Raw genomic sequence first — 18,374 nt, 5'->3', positions numbered from 1 at the left:
ATATGATGTACATTACCATGCAAACTTCCACCGAAAATTGGTTTGAATGAGATCTAGTAAGTAGTTTTTGATTTATGGTGCAAAATGACGATAAAATACGATTGTACTACGGAACCCTCAGTGCGCGAGTCTGATTCGCACTTGGCCGGTTTTTTTAAAACCTATACTAAAAACTTTTTTAAAACTTAAACCTATACACGCGGACGAAGTCGTGGGCATCATCTAGTTTTGAATACGTGTCAAAAGTAAAATAACAGTGTCTATGAATTGTTTTTAATTAACAAGTGATTTTCCGCCAATGTGTGCCACGAACTGGTACTGGAGTGTCTGCCACGCGACAGGTCGAGATGGCAAACCCGCACACCCGCACAACCCGTCCTCGTCCCGTGACGTGCGGGTGTCCGGGCGCCCCGCCGCCTCATTCCCCGATCACCATCTTGACCTATCGTGGACTAGGGATACATGTTTAGATAACCGTGCATTTACATATTATTTGCCATCGCGACCTTTTTCGCCACTTGTAAGTTGTAATTATTCTCCTTCTCTAAAGTTACACGGGCTCAAAGATTTACATATAAATCTTTGAGCCCGTGTAACTGTAAACCATATTTTTACAGAATTTCGTATAACTATAGGCATATATTATAGATTCATACTTTTTGTTTTTACAACATGTCTCCAAAATTTCATTGAGTTTTCATTGAACCAAATGTATGTATAAGGCGTAAAATTTAACTCCTCACTCGCTATTTTAACTTTTTGTATCACATTTAATGTTAAAAGTACGATTTTAGTCCTTATTTTAAAGGTGAACCGTACTTTTGACATGACAGTTGACCCATAGAGCTAAAAATATGGCGCGTGAAAAGTAATTTTTACGGACTATATGGAAGCGCGCTACGATTAGGTACAGTACGCGGCCGAAAGTAATGTACATCGGCCTTTAGAATGACATTTCGGCTTTGTAGAGCGTTACAATCTCTACAAATCTAATATCTCCTTCTAATGGCGAGTAGCGACACGGAACGCGAGGGTAAATATAGATGTGTAAATGCACGGAAACATAATATACGAACGTGGCTCATAACAAAAATGGCGGCCCGTCAGAAGTTTACAGACGGTTTGGGGAAATCAGTGGAACGGGGTTTCTGCATACACCACGATAAGCTAAGCTAGCAGTGCCTCCATAACACAAAAGCCTACATAGGTTAGTATATGTCACACCGTCGGTCCCGCAAACTGGGTCGTACGTAGGAACGCAACCGCAAAGTTTCTTCTCGCGGCAGTTGCCGGCGTAGGCCAGTTGAAGGGAAGGATCCATGTTCTGTTGGCATTGGAATCGGCAGTAGTTGTTGTAGGTTTGTCCGTCGGTGCCGCACAACGGGTAGTAGTCGTTCGTACACATTGAACATGATGGTGTGTTTGGGAACACGTACTGCTGCGCCGATACGTAGGTTACAATCGGAAGTATTCCTGTAAAGATAAAAAAATTGTATAACAGTGGGGAGTTACGGGCTGGCGACAGAAATGAAATAACAGTGTTTTTAAGGTTCCGTATCTCCACAGAAAAACCGGCCAAGTGCGAATCGGCCTCGCGCACGAAGGGTTCCATACGTTCCATCTATAAAAACGAGCAAAAAATCACGTTTGTTGTATGGGAGCCCCCTTAAATATTTAGCCTATTCTATTTTTAGGGTTCCGCACCTCAAAAGGAAAAACGGAACACTTATAGGATCACTTTGTTGTCCGTCTGTCTGTCTGTCTGTCAAAAAACCTACAGGGTACTTCCCGTTGACCTAGAATCATGAAATTGGCAGGTAGGTAGTTAGGTCTTATAGCAGACATTAGGGGAAAAATCTGAAAACCGTGAATTTATGGTTACATAACAAAAAAAGTGTAAATTAAAAATGGTACGGAACCCTTCGTGTGCTAGATCGTACGTACTCACCAAATAATATATTTAGGTAACGCATTTTTGATAGAGATTAGCCTGATTGCAGTCTTGACGTCTCTTCAGGAAGGGTTGAGTTCCTACTGAATAATAATAGAACATGCTGCAAGGTTTAAATATAAAAAATATAGTTCCAACAATTAACGTTGATTAAAGAACATAAAACCTGTGTCGAATATAATTTAATATTTATAGATTAACTGATTAAATAAAAAGAACAGGTGCATTTTCTAGTAGGTAACCACAGCCTAGGGTTCCGTACCTCGAAAGGAAAAAAAAGATGGCGCAAGACAAGATTTTGCACAACAGCCAACAGGGTGCCTGTCTGTGGGTATTTACAGGATATGTACTTTGAAAATATGTGCTATGGGACTTTTGATCTACATATTATAGTTCCCCCTCATCGTTTTAACTATTTATTGGACCGTGAGGAATCGTAAATATAGTGAAAATTCCAGAGACTCGAGAGCGATTTGCTTCCTCATATTGAGGCCTTAAGCTGTGATAGCCTAGTGGTTAGGACGTCCGCCTTCTAATCTGAGGTCGGGGGTTCTATCCCGGGCACGCACCTCTAACTTTTCGGAGTTATATGCGTTTTAATTAATTAAATATCATTTGCTTTAACGGTGAAGGAAAACATCGTGAGGAAACCTGCATAACTGAGAATTCTCTACAATGTTCTCGAAGGTGTGTGAAGTCTGCCAATCCGCAATCCGCCAGCGTGGTACTTAGACTATGCCCAAACCCTTCTGACTCTGAGAGGAAACCCGTGCTCTGTAGTGAGCCAGCGATGGGTTGATCATGTTGATGAGAGTCTCCTGAAAGCTTTTGATTTTCCACATACCGTAATTTTCATGCGTAACGACGACTTGTGGCTATGATAAGTCAAAAACTATTCTTATTTTTACATTAACTTATTTTTAATTAACTTATAAATTTCTGGTGCGTTAAGTGACAACCCTAACGGTATTGTAAATCAATTTGATTCCTTATTATTACACGTGTTAAAGCGTAGTTTACATTAAATGAACTTTACCATTGGATATGATTAGGTACCAAAACCGTGACATTTTTAACAACCGCTACCTACTTAAATATTAGTTTTAACTGGTTAAAAGCGCAGTAATAATTTCTATATTACTATATTTTATTTTAGTTTATTATACTTACTAATGATGCTCGCGACTTTATTCGCATGGATAGGTAGATAAGTTTTTAAAATTCCCGTAGGAACTCTTTGATATTTCGAGATAAAAAAGTACGAAGGTACCTATGTCTATATCTATACTTACTACTCGTGCGCGATAAGTTGAGACTCGCCTGGAATGCAACCCTCCGCCAGCTTCCCCTGTAACTTCCCCTCAAGCTCCCGTGTTGTACTGTAGACAACGCCATTTTTTTAACATCTTAGTCTCGTACTTGCTTACGTCACGCAACGACGACGCGCTCCGATTTTTGTCTACAGTACAACCACGCGTCTGTGGCGTCACCGCCCCCCAGGGTCTCAACTTATTGCGCACGAGTAGTACCTACCTACTTAATTATATTTTTAGCAATGCAATGTACCGATTTCCCGATATTTCTGGACCGATTTGCGTCATTTTTTTGCACGACAGGCGAAGATGGTGTCATAAAAATTCCTCGTTCCAACTCCACTCCTTGCATTTGAATTCATCAATAAGTAGAATACCAAATTAAGTAAGTATATTAATTATAATTTGATAAGAATAAACATTTTTTATCTTAAAATTAAAGAGTCAAGGCCGGGGCCATATTATCGTCGTAATAATATTACTTATTCGTCAATCATAAACAAGTTATAATTATCTCATTCTATTCCGATGTGTTATGTTACCAACAGAAAAACATAACTAGGTATTTTTATAAATATTTCAATAACATCGGTATTAGCTATATATGGAAATGTCATGCGCCGCGCGCCGCCTGAATCCAGCGGCTCCCATAGACTCATTTGATGTCGTCCGTCTACCTAGTAGGGCGTCTGCCAACGCAATGGACTAAGAGCCAGCGAGCGCTAGACCTTCGTTGTTTTATAAAAGTTGAGAGTTTCTCTGCGTATTGCCCCCTAACACGTGGAGGAACAATCTGTCCGCGATTATGAAGTTTGGATCATGGTGGCTTTGGAAGATAACAGGTAGCAAAGGTGTAAACAAATCTTACGTAAAAGTATAAACACAATTTATTTTTATTTTCTTCGGAACAGTACCTATTAGAAATCACATCATGCATTGCCAGACACTTAAGTGTCGTGGCAGCCCCCTGCCATACGCCCTTAAACTTTAAATAATAAATAATAAAATATAAAATAATGAAGTTCTGGCACTCACTGGCTCTATCTTTCTCTACTACTACGCTTTCCCGTGCGTTCATTTTACCACCACGGACCACGGACCCCCAACGTCTATCGGATTACGAACATAAAATTAATGCATTTTTAAATAAGTAAACTCATATACCTACCTACCTACCTAAACTTCTCAACAAGTAAGAAATATAAATAAGAATGCTACCTAATAAAACATAATAATCTTTATAACACACGATATTAAACAACAACAATAAAAAATGTTTACAAAAATTGGTTAATTTTGATCACTACTTATAATTTGGTTTTGGCCAGTCTTCGTTGTCACACGGTCCATAGCTCTTCACGGACAAATCGTTGCCTGAACAGCGCATGATACATTCATTGCTGTAGGTTTGGCCGTTGGACGCGCATACAGGCTGCAGATTCCTTGTACAAGTGCACGTTGGTGCTGCGTCTAAGTTTACATCACGGACTTTAATAAGATCGTTCTCACATCTGCCGGGATGTAAGATATGCAAGTCCTCCCTTTGCTCTCTGACGCAGTTCAGTAAACAAGGATTTGCGTAGGTCTTGCCGTCGGTCCCGCAGACTGGTTTGGCTTCTCGTGTGCACACACACGGAGGAAGCTCCGCGATTTTGACGTCCTCTCGCTTCACTCTGCAGTCTCCTTTATAAGCAAGCTGTACCTTTTCTCCTTCACATTCTAGAGCGCACATGTTATCGTAAGTACGACCGTCGGAACCGCATACGGGGTCGTTCTCGAAGGAGCAGAAGCACGCTGGGGGATCATACTCCACCTTGCGTATGTTCTTACAGATGCCGTTGTATGCAAGTCGTGCATTACTCTTGCATTTCATATGACATTCGTTCGTATATGTTTTGCCGTCTGTGCCGCAGACCAGAGCCGGGGCGAAGTTAACGGGACATGCTAGCAGACACGCCTCGACGGTGCCGTAGACCTCGCGTTTGCTCCTGCAATAACCTCTGTATGCAATTTCGACATTATCTATGCATTGCACAATGCATCCACTGCTGTATGTTTCGCCGTTTGTGCCGCAGACAGGACGGTAGTCATCATTACATAGACATACACTCCCGGCAGCAACCTTTCGTTTCGATCCGCAGACACCTCTGTACGCAACTTCCACGTTATCTTTGCATTTAAGAGAGCATTCGTTGATGTATGTTTCGCCGTCTGTGCTGCAGACAGGATTGTAGTTATCAGTACATTGACATACACGCTCGGCAGCAACCTTTCGTTTCAATGCGCAGACACCTCTGTACGCAACTTCCACGTTATCTTTGCATTTAAGAGTGCATTCGTTGATGTATGTTTCGCCGTCTGTGCTGCAGACAGGATTGTATTTATCAGTACATAGACATACACGCTCGGCAGCAACTTCTCGTTTCGATCTGCATTCACCACTGTACGCAACTGGGACATTACCAGCGCATCTCGCAGCACATTTATTGCCATACGTTTTTCCGTCTGAGCCACACACAGGGTCATAATTCATTGGGCAGAAGCATGTCTCTCTTTTAGCTTTGCAGACACCTCTGTACGCAACTTCGACGTTATCTTTGCATTTAAGAGAGCATTCGTTGCTGTATGTTTCACCGTCTGTGCCGCAGACAGGAAGGTAGTTATAAGGGCAAAAACATACAGGCTCGGCAGCGAACTCTCGTTTCGATCTGCATTCGCCTTCATGTAATAGTTCGACGTTTCCGCGGTTTTCGGGGTCGCAGTCCATGGCACACCTGTTCGGGTAGGTGCGTCCATCGCTGCCGCATACGGGGTCGTACTCAAGGGTGCAGAGACAAGTTTCTTCGTTCCCTGTTTCTCTGACACCCCTGCAGCGTCCGGTGCTCTCGAGTTGCAGGCTCGGTTGGTACTGCTGCTGGCATTTCAGGAGGCACATGTTGTTGTATGTTGTGCCGTCGCTGCCGCACACGGGCTTCATCTCTCGCGTGCAGACGCATGGCGGCAACGCTGATGTGCCGGAGGTGTACGCCACAACCACGAGAAGGACTCCTGTAAAAGTAGAAGGTATGTCAATAAAAAGAGTTGATTGCAAAATTAACTTAAAAAGTTAAATGTCTCGGATGAAATGGCTTGTTTTATGCCCTTGATGCACAATCTACTATTGATGCGACATTTTAGTGCGTTTTTTCTTTCGTCAATAATAAACAAGTTGTCATTATCTCATTCTATCCAATGTGTTATGTTACCAACAGAAAAAACATAACTATTTTATAAATATTTCAATAACATAGGGTATTTTATTAGCTATATGGGCATGTCTCTTTTAGGGACTTCCACACGCCGCGCCGGCGCCATAGTCTTGCGCCGCATGAATCCAGCGAATCACCGCTGATTGGTTGATGCTCGCTCACTATTGGCTACAATGCATTGTTGCAACAAGAACCGCACAAATTCAGCCAATCAGAACAATTGAGATTGTAATAATTATTGATGCAGGTTTTAGACAATCGCCCTACAGGTAACAAAGGTTTAAAAAAACTTTACGTAAAAACAATTTTTTTCTTATTTTCTTCGAAATAGTATTAGATCACGTCATGCATTGCCAGACACTTAGTGTCGTGGTGCCAGAAGCTTTTAAACTTAAACTTTAAGTAATCTAAATATATAAAAGGAAAAGGTGACTGACTGACTGACTGACTGACTGATCTATCAACGAACAGCTCAAACTACTGGACGGATCGGGCTGAAATTTGGCATGCAGATAGCTATTGTGACGTAGGCGTCCGCTAAGAAAGGATTTTTGAAAATTCAATTTCTAAGGGGGTGAAATAGGGGTTTGAAATTTGTGTAGTCCACGCGGACGAAGTCGCGAGCATAAGCTAGTTAAATATAAAATAACGAAGGTCTGACACTCACTGGCTCTCTCTCTACTACGCTTTCTGGTGCGTTCATTCGCTTTGGGACCACGGACCCCCCATTGTCTATCGGTTTACGAACTATGTGCCTTGCCCTATGCCACTTCAGTATATCATCCTGCCTATACCTACTTACTATCTGGTAAAATAATCAATGCATTTTTAATTAGTAAATTCGTATAACTACCTACCTAAACTTCAATTAAGTACCTACCTACCTACCTAAACAAAAAAGAAATAAATAAGAATGCTAGTAAAACATAATAATCTTTATAAAAAACGATATTAAACAACAACAATAAAAATGTTTACAAAATTTGGTTAATTTTGATCACTACTTATAATTTGGTTTTGGCCAGTCTTCGTTGTCACACGGTCCATAGCTCTTCACGGTCAAATCGTTGCCTGAACAGCGCATGATACATTCATTGCTGTAGGTTTGGCCGTTGGACGCGCATACAGGCTGCAGATTCCTTGTACAAGTGCACGTTGGTGCTGCGTCTAAGTTTACATCACGGACTTTGATAAGATCGTTCTCACATCTGCCGGGATGTAAGATATGCAAGTCCTCCCTTTGCTCTCTGACGCAGTTCAGTAAACAAGGATTTGCGTAGGTCTTGCCGTCGGTCCCGCAGACCGGTTTGGCTTCTCGTGTGCACACACACGGAGGAAGCTCCGCGATTTTGACGTCCTCTCGCTTCACTCTGCAGTCTCCTTTATAAGCAAGCTGTACCTTTTCTCCTTCACATTCTAGAGCGCACATGTTATCGTAAGTACGACCGTCGGAACCGCATACGGGGTCGTTCTCGTAGGAGCAGAAGCACGCTGGAGGATCGTACTCCACCTCGCGTTTGCTCTTGCAAAAACCTCTGTATGCAACTTCGACATTATCCATGCATTTAACAGTGCATTCGCTGCTGTATGTTTCGCCGTCTGTGCCGCAGACAGGAAGGTGGTCATCAGTACATAGACATACACGCTCGGCAGCAACCTCTCGTTTTGATCTGCAGACACCTCTGTACGCTACTTCCACGTTATCTTTGCATTTAAGAGAGCATTCGTTGCCGTATGTTTCGCCGTCTGTGCCGCAGACAGGAAGGTAGTTATAAGGACATAGACATACACGCTCGGCAGCAACCTCTCGTTTCGATCTGCATTCACCACTGTACGCAACTGGAACATTACCAGCGCATCTCGCAGCACATTTATTGCCATACGTTTTTCCGTCTGAGCCACACACTGGGGCATAGTTCATTGGGCAAAAGCATGTCTCTCTTTTAGCTTTGCAGACACCTCTGTACGCAACTTCGACGTTATCTTTGCATTTAAGAGAGCATTCGTTGCTGTATGTTTCACCGTCTGTGCCGCAGACGGGAAGGTAGTTATAAGGGCAAAAACATACAGACTCGGCAGCGACCTCTCGTTTCGATCTGCATTCGCCTTCATGTAATAGTTTGACGTTTCCGCGGTTTTTGGGGTCGCAGTCCATACCACACCTGTTCGGGTAGGTGCGTCCATCGCTGCCGCATACGGGGTCGTACTCAAGGGTGCAGAGACAAGTTTCCTCGTTCCCTGTTTCTCTGACACCCCTGCAGCGTCCGGTGCTCTCGAGTTGCAGGCTCGGTTGGTACTGCTGCTGGCATTTCAGGAGGCACATGTTGTTGTATGTTGTGCCGTCGCTGCCGCACACGGGTTTCATCTCTCGCGTGCAGACGCATGGCGGCAACGCTGATGTGCCGGAGGTGTACGCCACAATCACGATAAGGACTCCTGTAAAAGTAGAAGGCATTCAATAAAAAGAGTTGATTGCAAAATTAACAAATGGTTGCGCAAGTAAGGTAAGTTACGTACTGTTAATTAGATTTAAGTAGGTATCAGGTTTTGAATTTGCGTATAGGAACTATACGATAATGTTTTGTAGTAGACGCAAAGGCCTGATCGGAAGTGGTTTAACATGGGTCACTGTTTAGGGCAGCGGTGAACAAAATCAAGAGCCTTCATTATTGCCAACCTGCGGTAGGAGATGGCACTAGAAGACACACACACACAAGAAAAATCTAAATATCCTAAAAAAAATTTAAATTATAAATTTTATTTATCATTGTAGGTATATATACTTTTTATACCGAAGTATTTTATCGCTTGTGGGATGTGACGGCCGGGTCACGCAATCTGAACTTATCTCGCTAGGTACCAGGATCTTAGGTAATTATAGCTTTGATCTTGTATTACCTAGCTCAAGGTCGGATAGTAAACTAGTAACTTAATAAAGTCATAAATCATACATCATTATGACGTGATAATAGCATAGTACTATTATATATTCTGTGATAATAGCCTTTTTATTTTGTTTACAAATAGACCACAAATAGATATCTAACTCTGGGGTAAACCCGTATTGCAAAGTGCTAATTATATTTATTATTTACAACCATTGAACGATTATGTAGGTAGTTATGTAAGCGGCAACCAGAAGGATTTTGAAGGAAACGAAGATAGGCTTTTACTAAATTTATATTCTTAAATCTTTACATTTTAACTTAACCTAACGTCTGCACTCTGCACCGAGGTCAGATGCAGAGTTTCACACTGACGACCTAAATCTAATCTAATCTAACCTAACTAAGAGACTGCGTCGAGGTGTGACGACAGACTGCCCCCCTTCACATCTCTCACTTGATTTAAATACCTTAATGTTAAAATATAGCTAAATCCCAATTAGTTGCGGAGTCACGTATGGCAATGAGGTAGTTTCTTGCTGACGTAGCGCTGGACTTATGACCTAGTGACGCCTTCAAAGATGGTTTGCTGCGTAAGTGATTTGAACTAGGTTATCGTTAGGATATGTAACAAGGTAGGTACATGTCTGCAGCATGTTATTATAAAGTCAACTGACAACAAGCACTAGACAAATTGGATACAAAATTTTAGGTATACCTACTAACGAAGATTTCTTTTATTGATAACTAATTAAAGTAAGTATACGTATTGTTTATTAATAGTGAGTATACCTTTAGTGCCTAATACCTATAAGGGTGAAGGTAGGTGTCCTATTTACCTAGCTTTTCCTATGTAGGTTTTTACAAACTGTAAACTTTTTTGAGACACCTCTGACCTAGTTTATCTAGGGTTTGTAGGTAGGTACTATTAAACTAGCTGAACCGCTGAAGTCGATCGGGTGAAATTATTGAACTTTGTTTTGATACTTTATTTTGAAACTTTATTTAAACCTATACCCTCTAACAAATAAACCTGGAAAAGCGGTGGAATAGTTATACTCTGTTTTGTCTTTTTCCTTCAAATGTCAAATTACTGATGACAGAGAAAGACAAAACAGAGTATAACTATTCCACCGCTATTCCAGGTTTATTTGTGAAAGGGATAATGTATAGCACGCGACAAGTTGAGATGGCAATCGGGGACGCCGGGGGCGGGGGGACGCTCCGCACACCCACAGTCCACACGTCACTCGCGCTCGCCCGCACCGGCTTAGCGTGGGGGCTGCGCGGGTGTGCGGGGCGTTCCCTCCCCGATTACCATCCCGACCTGTCGCGTAAGATGAACGTTGTTTTCATGTTTTCACAAGCACTTTGTAAAACGAATTTTTAAAAGTTTAGAACAAAAAAATACATACCTAACCGGCAAATCATTTTCAATCTCGTTCAAGTATCTATCAAACACTTGAAGCTTATCAATACAGATACCAAACAAGACGTCTTCACTCCAGGAAGCGTCGAATACTGAATGATGGAGATGCACCGAGGCTTTATATTTAAATAAATATTTTTCCGAGCGAGGTTCTGTTGTCAGTGTAAATCCCCAGAGCTTGCGTGATGCGTCAACAAATAGACCGCGGATTCTTGTAAACCAATCGCTGTTTGTATAAGTATTCTTCATACTTACAGAGAATTGCATATTTTTTCGGAAAGCTTTACTTAGGCTTTTTATTAATCGATTTTGTTTTCGATTTTTGAACAGCATCGGGGGACTATAAGTCCGGCAAATTGCTAATGCGCGTGCCATTTTAGTGACGTCACTAGACTGAAGTTTCGATCTGATGGTATATTTTTATTACGGCTGACGTCAAAATGACGTCATTTCGATGTTAATGAGACATGGTTTCAGCGCAATAGCAATTTGCGGGACTTATACCTACCCACAAACGGTACGACGCGGACGACTAAAGTAACGTTAAAATTAAGCGCTCACAACGGACTTTGACGGTATCTTTGCAAATTAAATTATAAATGGAAAGTTGAATAAGATCCTCAGTTAAAGAAGAATAAAAAGGTTGGGCATCTAAGCAAGCGTGTTTCTAGAATCATCCATAACCATAGAGATAGAAATAAACGCTTGATGGACAATGAAGCTAGTACAGCAAAAAGCAATGGCTGTACGAAAAGCTGGCTGGAAGAATGACTGGACGGTGACATACTTGATGGACTTGGTGAAAACGATGACAACTATCCACAAGGCACAAGTATACTTCTCCACAAGTGGTCAGGGAGGCGGTGCAAGTCCAACCCAAAAACAAGAACTAAGAATTAGCTAGGTACTTAAACAACATTAGTTTAATTTATGATAAATTCAAAATTGAATTTCAGTCCGCCCTTTTCCAGTTGAAATCAAAGGCTCAACGGCTCGACCTCGGCTGAAGCACAGAATATACCTAAGTACTTATAACTTATAATAATAGGTAGGTACTAAGCTGAAGTTTGTACCATTTGTGACTGAGTGGGAAAATTATGGGGAGGTTGAGGAGTGGCATTTTATTTCATGTCGCCGAAATAAGTTTTTCAAAATAAAAAGGACTGTAGAGTGTCTCTACAAAAAAATGTTTAGTTCAATCTACTCGCTCGGAGTTTGTATCTATTTGCAAAAATAAAAGTACTTAAATAAGTTCTGTAAACTATTTTTACTTGAAGAGAAATGGCGTTACAATATCAGTTAAATCACCTTACAGCTAATATTAACTAAGTACCTATAGTTAATGTTTAAGTAATCACAAAATATGAAGAGTCGGCGACCTCAGTAGCAAAACGAAGGTAGAGCTGAATGAAACAAAACAATTCTTCTGGCGCAGGCCGTAGCCCTTTTATTACTATATCAGGAAATCGGATTTTCTCTTTCTCTTTCACGCAAAAACTACCGAACGGATTTGACTGTTTGGAATGGAGATAGATAGGTATGCATTAACACATAAGTAGGCTAATTTTCATCCCGGAAAATCATTGAGTTCCCAGGTAATTTCGGAAAACCTAAATCCACGCGGATGAAGTCGCGGGCATCAGCCAGTATTCTCTATTTAATCAACGTTTCACTAAACTACGAGTATGTTCTGTGTTTTGCCCTAGATTTGTGTGAGTTTATGTGAACAAGGGAATTCGGTCAAAAAGGCACGTATCTTTGTCTTTGGCTTGAACCATATTCAGGGCATCATAGTAACAACAAGGAAAAACACATTTTATTTATTTAAAAAGTCAGAATTTTTAGCTCAATTCGGTGCCATCACAGAATAAGTAGAGGGGGGGCTTCCAACATCAATGGGTGTCATCTTAACGGACGAGAAAATCACGGTGATAGTCTCGCTGTGGCACCAAAGTCCAAAATCGATACAACTCTAGCTCCACAGGGCGATACGTGCCGATACTATCGCCTGTGCTATCGCTGACGATAGACTCGTGAATTGTGATTCCCTCGCCTGTGGAGATGGCGCCTTCGTACTGAATTTTATCGCTTCGAATCGACGCTTTTCTTTCTTATAAAATGCTTACTGAGTAGCTTATGCTCGCGACTTCGTCCGAGTGGACTACACAAAATTCAAACCCCTATGATGATGATGAACCCCTAAGGGGGTGACCCTTAGGGGTTCATCATCATCATCATCATCAGCCTGTGTACATCCACTGTTGGACATAGGCCTTTCTAAAGAGCGCCACCACACCCGGTCCTTAGGGGTTGAATTTTCAGAAATCCTTTCTTAGCGAATGAATTCTACGTCATAATAGCTATCTGCAAGCCTTTCAGCCCGATCCGTCCAGTAGTTTGAGCTGTGCGTTGATAGATCAGTCAGTCAGTCAGTCAGTCAACTTTTCCTTTTATATATTTAGATACCTATAATCATTATTCATTCGACACAAATATAAAGACATTTGATATAAAGGAAAAATAAAATTAATCTGTAACTATGTAATTTTAGTAGATAGTAGGTACCTACCTAAGTAGTAAGTACCTATTTACGTACCGAAGTAAAAAATTAAAATATTTTTTAACTACGTAGCAAAAGCAAAAGGTTATCAAAACCAGAGATTTCGGTAAAGCTAGCAAGGTTTAAAATACTACCTAACGCCTAAGTAAAATAATTGTAGAAATAATATCCAAAATTATGCGTGTGAAATTCTTAATTACTTTATACTACATACGTACCTAGGTACCTAGGTGAGTATGACCTAATTTATGCATTATAGGAATACGCTTGACCACAATCACGCCTGATTTTATTGAAAAGTGACGACGACGTTTTTGAAGACCGCCCACTCGGTCCCGTGATCAATTCCGGAATAATTTGCTAAATAAATTCTGAATAATTGTCTCTGGCTTAGTTACCACACCGGCAAAGCCGTGCTCGGTGTCGCCAAGCGATCATACGAGGGTGGATTGATAAGTTTCCGGCCTGACTAAGAAAATCAATCCACCAGCGTACAGCTACGTCTTCCAGGTTCACCTTACGATCACTAGAGCCGAAATCACAGTCAAGAGTACTTGTTTCTGAATAAAAAAGTGACAATGTCGATAAAGACCGATGTGTTTGTCTTTAGATGTTCTAGAAAATTGTGCCTAAGTACGTATTTTGTTTTAAAGATGTCCGACAGTTTATTATACTTACGTAAGCTCCTTAAATATCAAACGTGTCGGTCTAACACATCAATTATTTACGGAACTACCTATTACGTACTTAGTGTAATACCCAACATCATCAAGTCCTGTAACTTTTTACTACATTGCATGTAAAGGTTGGTAACAGGAAGACATTCATTAGGAAGGCACTACTGACTAATTAACTAATTAAAAAGTGCTGTATCTGTCACTCTCAAGTCTCAAGGCTGGGAAATGGTTGCCGTAATGCGGTTCTCTCTTTTGAATTTCCCTATTATTATAATAAAATTATTCCAATGTCAACCTGCCGCTGTAAAACTATAATTTACCTTTATAGCTTACTAGCTTATGCTCGCGACTTCGTCCGCGTGGACTACAAAATTTCAAAACCCTATTTCACCCCTTTAGGAGTTGAATTTTCAAAAATCCTTTCTTAGCGGATGCCTACGTCATAATAGCTATCTGCATGCCAAATTTCAGCCCGATCCGTCCAGTAGTTTGAGCTGTTCGTTGATAGATCAGTCAGTCAGTCAGTCAGTCACCTTTCCTTTTATATATATATACTAGCTTATGCTCGCGACTTCGTCCGCGTGGACTACACAAATTTCAAACCCCTATTTCACCCCCTCAGGGGTTGAAATTTCAAAAATCCTTTATTAGCGGATGCCTACGTCATAATAGCTATCGCCTATCTGCATGCCAAATTTCAGCCCGATCCGTCCAGTAGTTTAAGGTGTGCGTTGATAGATCAGTCAGTCAGTCAGTCAGTCAGTCATTCAGTCAGTCAGTCAGTCAGTCACCTTTTCCTTTTATATATATAGATAGAAGATAGATTTAAATCACCTAATTGGCTCTATCATAGTTTATTATCTATATAGGTATTAATAACAAACCTCTACAAACAAAGTTAGTTTTGCGGTTCGTTTATTCGTTAACAAAAGTGATTTTACCGTTTTAATTTTACTGTAGTACGGAACCCTCGGTGCGCGAGTCCGACACGCACTTGGCCGGTTTTTTTAATGTTTTTTCCATCCCTGGAAATAAGCCGCTACCTACTTTCACCTAACTTTCTATAACAACTTGTTTACGACATTACTTCAATCTGTTATTTAAGTAGGTACCTATACGAGTATGTTACTCGACTATTATCTAATCAATTTCAGGAATTAATTATTACTTATTGTTAATTTTCGTTATTATATATCTAAGACCTAAGTAGGTATAAGCACTTGTTTGTTGAGTAGCCTAAGAACCTCCTATGTAGTACATTACATACTATATTTATGAGCGCAAACAAGTGTCTATTAGTATGTAGGTAGTCTACCTGAAGATAAACATTCCGCTCCCATCTTAGACTCCATCATCACTTACCACCAGGTGAGATTGCAGTCAAGTGCTGACTTGTATCTGAATAAAAAATAAACACAAACCTGGAAAAACCTAGAAGCGAATCACATTCTCTGAAAGATCACTTTCACTGTAGTGATCAAGATCTCGATTTATCTCGTCAGCTGCCAATCGCAATATCCTACTGACTGATAATAATAAATCTGTTAGAAATTACTAACTGCTGTTAGTTGAACTATACTAACGCGACAGGTCGAGATGGCAATCGGGGTATGAGGCGGGGGGACCTCCCGCACACCCGCACGTGGGGCGTCCCCCCGCCTCATACCCCGACAGTCATCTCGACCTGTCGCGTACTATAATTACTCCCTTTTGGGTGTCTGGCAATGCATAATGTGATGTGATTTTTATTCTGAAATAAAAAAATAGACTTTACATTGATGTAAGATTTTGTACGTCTTTCTTACCTGTTATCTGCCAAAGGTACCACGATCCAAACTTCATAGTCGCGGATCGTTCCTCCCTGTGTTAGGGACAATAAGAAACTTCAACTTTTATAAAATAACGAAGGTCTGGCCCTCGTGGGCTCTTAACAAAACCTTTGGTATAAAATCAAAAATGTACTTACATTTTATGTAAGTACCTACCTAGGTTTCTCAGAATGTTACGGTTAAGGGTTTCCTTCTGAGAAATCGGTTGGTTTATTGGAGGATAATGGGAAAACACGCAGCGATTTGACGTGTGACTGCGTGTCGAAGATGGTAAATATTGTGATCGTGTCAATATTAGTTATACCGAGGCCTTTGTATCAGTGATCGGTTAACCTGACCCTGTAGGTAAACTACAGAACAAAATAATAATACTTAGCATAATAGGGTTGCCACCTTTTTATCGCTGGGAAATGCGTTTATCGCATCCCCCTCTGGAAGCCAGCCAGCTAGTCAACCAGCCAACCAACTGGAAGGAATGTATGTGGGCCTCGCTGGCCGAGAGGCGACCGGAATACCCATCTATTCACTAAAACCCAGCGGCGCTCCTGCGCGTCGCCTGGCGACTGGGTCACGGGAACACCGAAGCAATCAACCGCAACCCAGTCAGCGACGGCCGCCGAGGCGGACCCTCCACCGGGGACCCACTCACGAGGTCCCCTACCACACGTCCGATTGAAATTCTCGTAACGCTCAGGATTCTTATTTAAAATCCGCGATTTTGACGCTCTCTTGTTTCACTTTGCAGTCAGTGCAGTGTACCCAATCTCCTTCATATTCTGGAGCGCGTTACCGTAACGCGTAAATCTTCAATTTTGTACTATGCAGCAATATAATCGAAGGCATTTTTGGAAGGATCAGTAATAATAACAAAAAAGTAAACTAAAGATATTACCAGTATTTATATAACCACATGGTCAACTAGGTATAGGCTCCCCATAAAAAAACATGACGTTTTCCAGTAGGTACATAACTAACTAATCCCAAAAACTGCATAAAAACTAAATGCAGACTCTAGTGTCTGAAGCGGACCTATTACAGCTCTTACGGCATTCGCAGACCTGGGTTGAGTAGGTGGCGCTAACGGGGCATGTTGCCAGACACTCCTCGACGGTGATGAAGTAACGGAATTGGTGACGGTAATTCGTTCGGCGTTTCGATCTGCATGGACCACTGTACGCAGCTTCAACGTCTCCATCGCAATTCAAAGCACATTTATTGTCATACGTTTTTCCGTTTGAGCCACACACAGGGTCATAGATCATAGGGCAGAAGCATGCCTCTCTTTTAAAATTGCAGCTACCCCTGTATGCAACTTCAACGTTATCTCTGCATTTAAGAGAGCATTCGTTGCTGTATGTTTCGCCGTCTGTGCCGCAGACAGGAAGGTAGCTATAAGGGCAAAAACATACAGGCTCGGCAGCGACCTCTCGTTTCGATCTGCATTCGCCTTCGTGTACTACTTCGACGTGTCCGCGGTTTTCGGTTTCGCAGTCCATGGCACACCTGTTCGGGTAGGTGTGGCCATCGCTGCCGCACACGGGCTTCATCTCGCGCGTGCAGACGCATGGCGGCAACGCTGATGTGACGGAGGTGTACGTCACAATCACGAGAAGTACTCCTGTAAAAGTAAAAAGACATGCCAATGAAAAGGGTTGATTACATAATAATTAACAATCGCTGTGGGTTATGTACAATTTATTAAAATAGTATAGTTATAGCTATCACTCGATGGCTACGACTTTGTCCGCGTGGATTTAGGTTTTTAAATTCCCAAGGGAACTCTTTGATTTTTTTCCATGACAAAAAGTACTCTATATATCCATCCCCGGGATGCAAGCTAGGCTTTGATGCTCGGTATCTCTGTACATTTCGTCAAAATTGTTTGGATGGATGGGCCGTGAAAATCTAGCAGGCCGGCAGGCACACTTTCGCATTTATAATATTATACTAACTAGTGGTTCGCCCCGAACTAAGACCTCGCGGTACCCCATAATTCCCGATAATGCATTTTTATACCCTTTCGAACAATGTAGAATCCTTTACGAATTATTCGTAAAACAAAATTGACAGTTTAAAACAAAAATAAAACAAATAAAATACACACCTAACCGGCAAATCATTTTCAATCTTCTTCAACTGAGTAAGCTTACGGTGTAGATATCAAATATTTGAAAAGATACCAAACTAGACGTCTTCACTCTAAGTCCAGAAAAGCGTCGAATACTGAATGTTGGAGATGCACCGATTGAATAAATATCTTTCCGGGCGAGCTTTTGTTGCCAGTGTAAATCCCAAGAGCAAAGGTCAACAAATAGATCGCGGTTTCTTGAAAACCAATCGCTGTTTATATGTATAAGTATTCTTCAATCATACTTACAAAGAAAATCATATTTTTTTCAGAAAGTTATACTTACCTGAGCTTAAGAGCTTATTATTAATATTATTAATTGAGTTTTTGACATATTTGTGGACAGAGGCGGAT

General features: G+C 41.3%; 2 protein-coding genes across 2 annotated transcripts; both read right to left on the bottom strand.

Moving 5' to 3' along the window:
- Window positions 1–4,538: 4,538 nt before the first annotated feature.
- LOC117991502 (serine protease inhibitor dipetalogastin-like) lies at window positions 4,539–18,051 on the bottom strand. Its single transcript, XM_034979097.2, has 2 exons — window positions 17,997–18,051; window positions 4,539–6,312 (listed from the first exon to the last, which is right to left on the bottom strand). The coding sequence occupies exons 1-2, from the start codon at window positions 18,010–18,012 to the stop codon at window positions 4,568–4,570; spliced, it is 1,761 nt and encodes a 586-aa protein (XP_034834988.1). The 5' UTR covers window positions 18,013–18,051; the 3' UTR covers window positions 4,539–4,567.
- Window positions 7,427–10,961, bottom strand: LOC117991204 (serine protease inhibitor dipetalogastin-like). Its single transcript, XM_069505178.1, has 2 exons — window positions 10,813–10,961; window positions 7,427–8,948 (listed from the first exon to the last, which is right to left on the bottom strand). The coding sequence occupies exons 1-2, from the start codon at window positions 10,826–10,828 to the stop codon at window positions 7,513–7,515; spliced, it is 1,452 nt and encodes a 483-aa protein (XP_069361279.1). The 5' UTR covers window positions 10,829–10,961; the 3' UTR covers window positions 7,427–7,512.
- Window positions 18,052–18,374: the final 323 nt, after the last annotated feature.

This window comes from Maniola hyperantus, chromosome 19 (genome assembly GCF_902806685.2).
Source record: "Maniola hyperantus chromosome 19, iAphHyp1.2, whole genome shotgun sequence".
In the NCBI taxonomy this organism is placed as follows: domain Eukaryota; kingdom Metazoa; phylum Arthropoda; class Insecta; order Lepidoptera; family Nymphalidae; genus Maniola; species Maniola hyperantus.
This window is presented reverse-complemented; position numbering and strand designations above follow the sequence as displayed.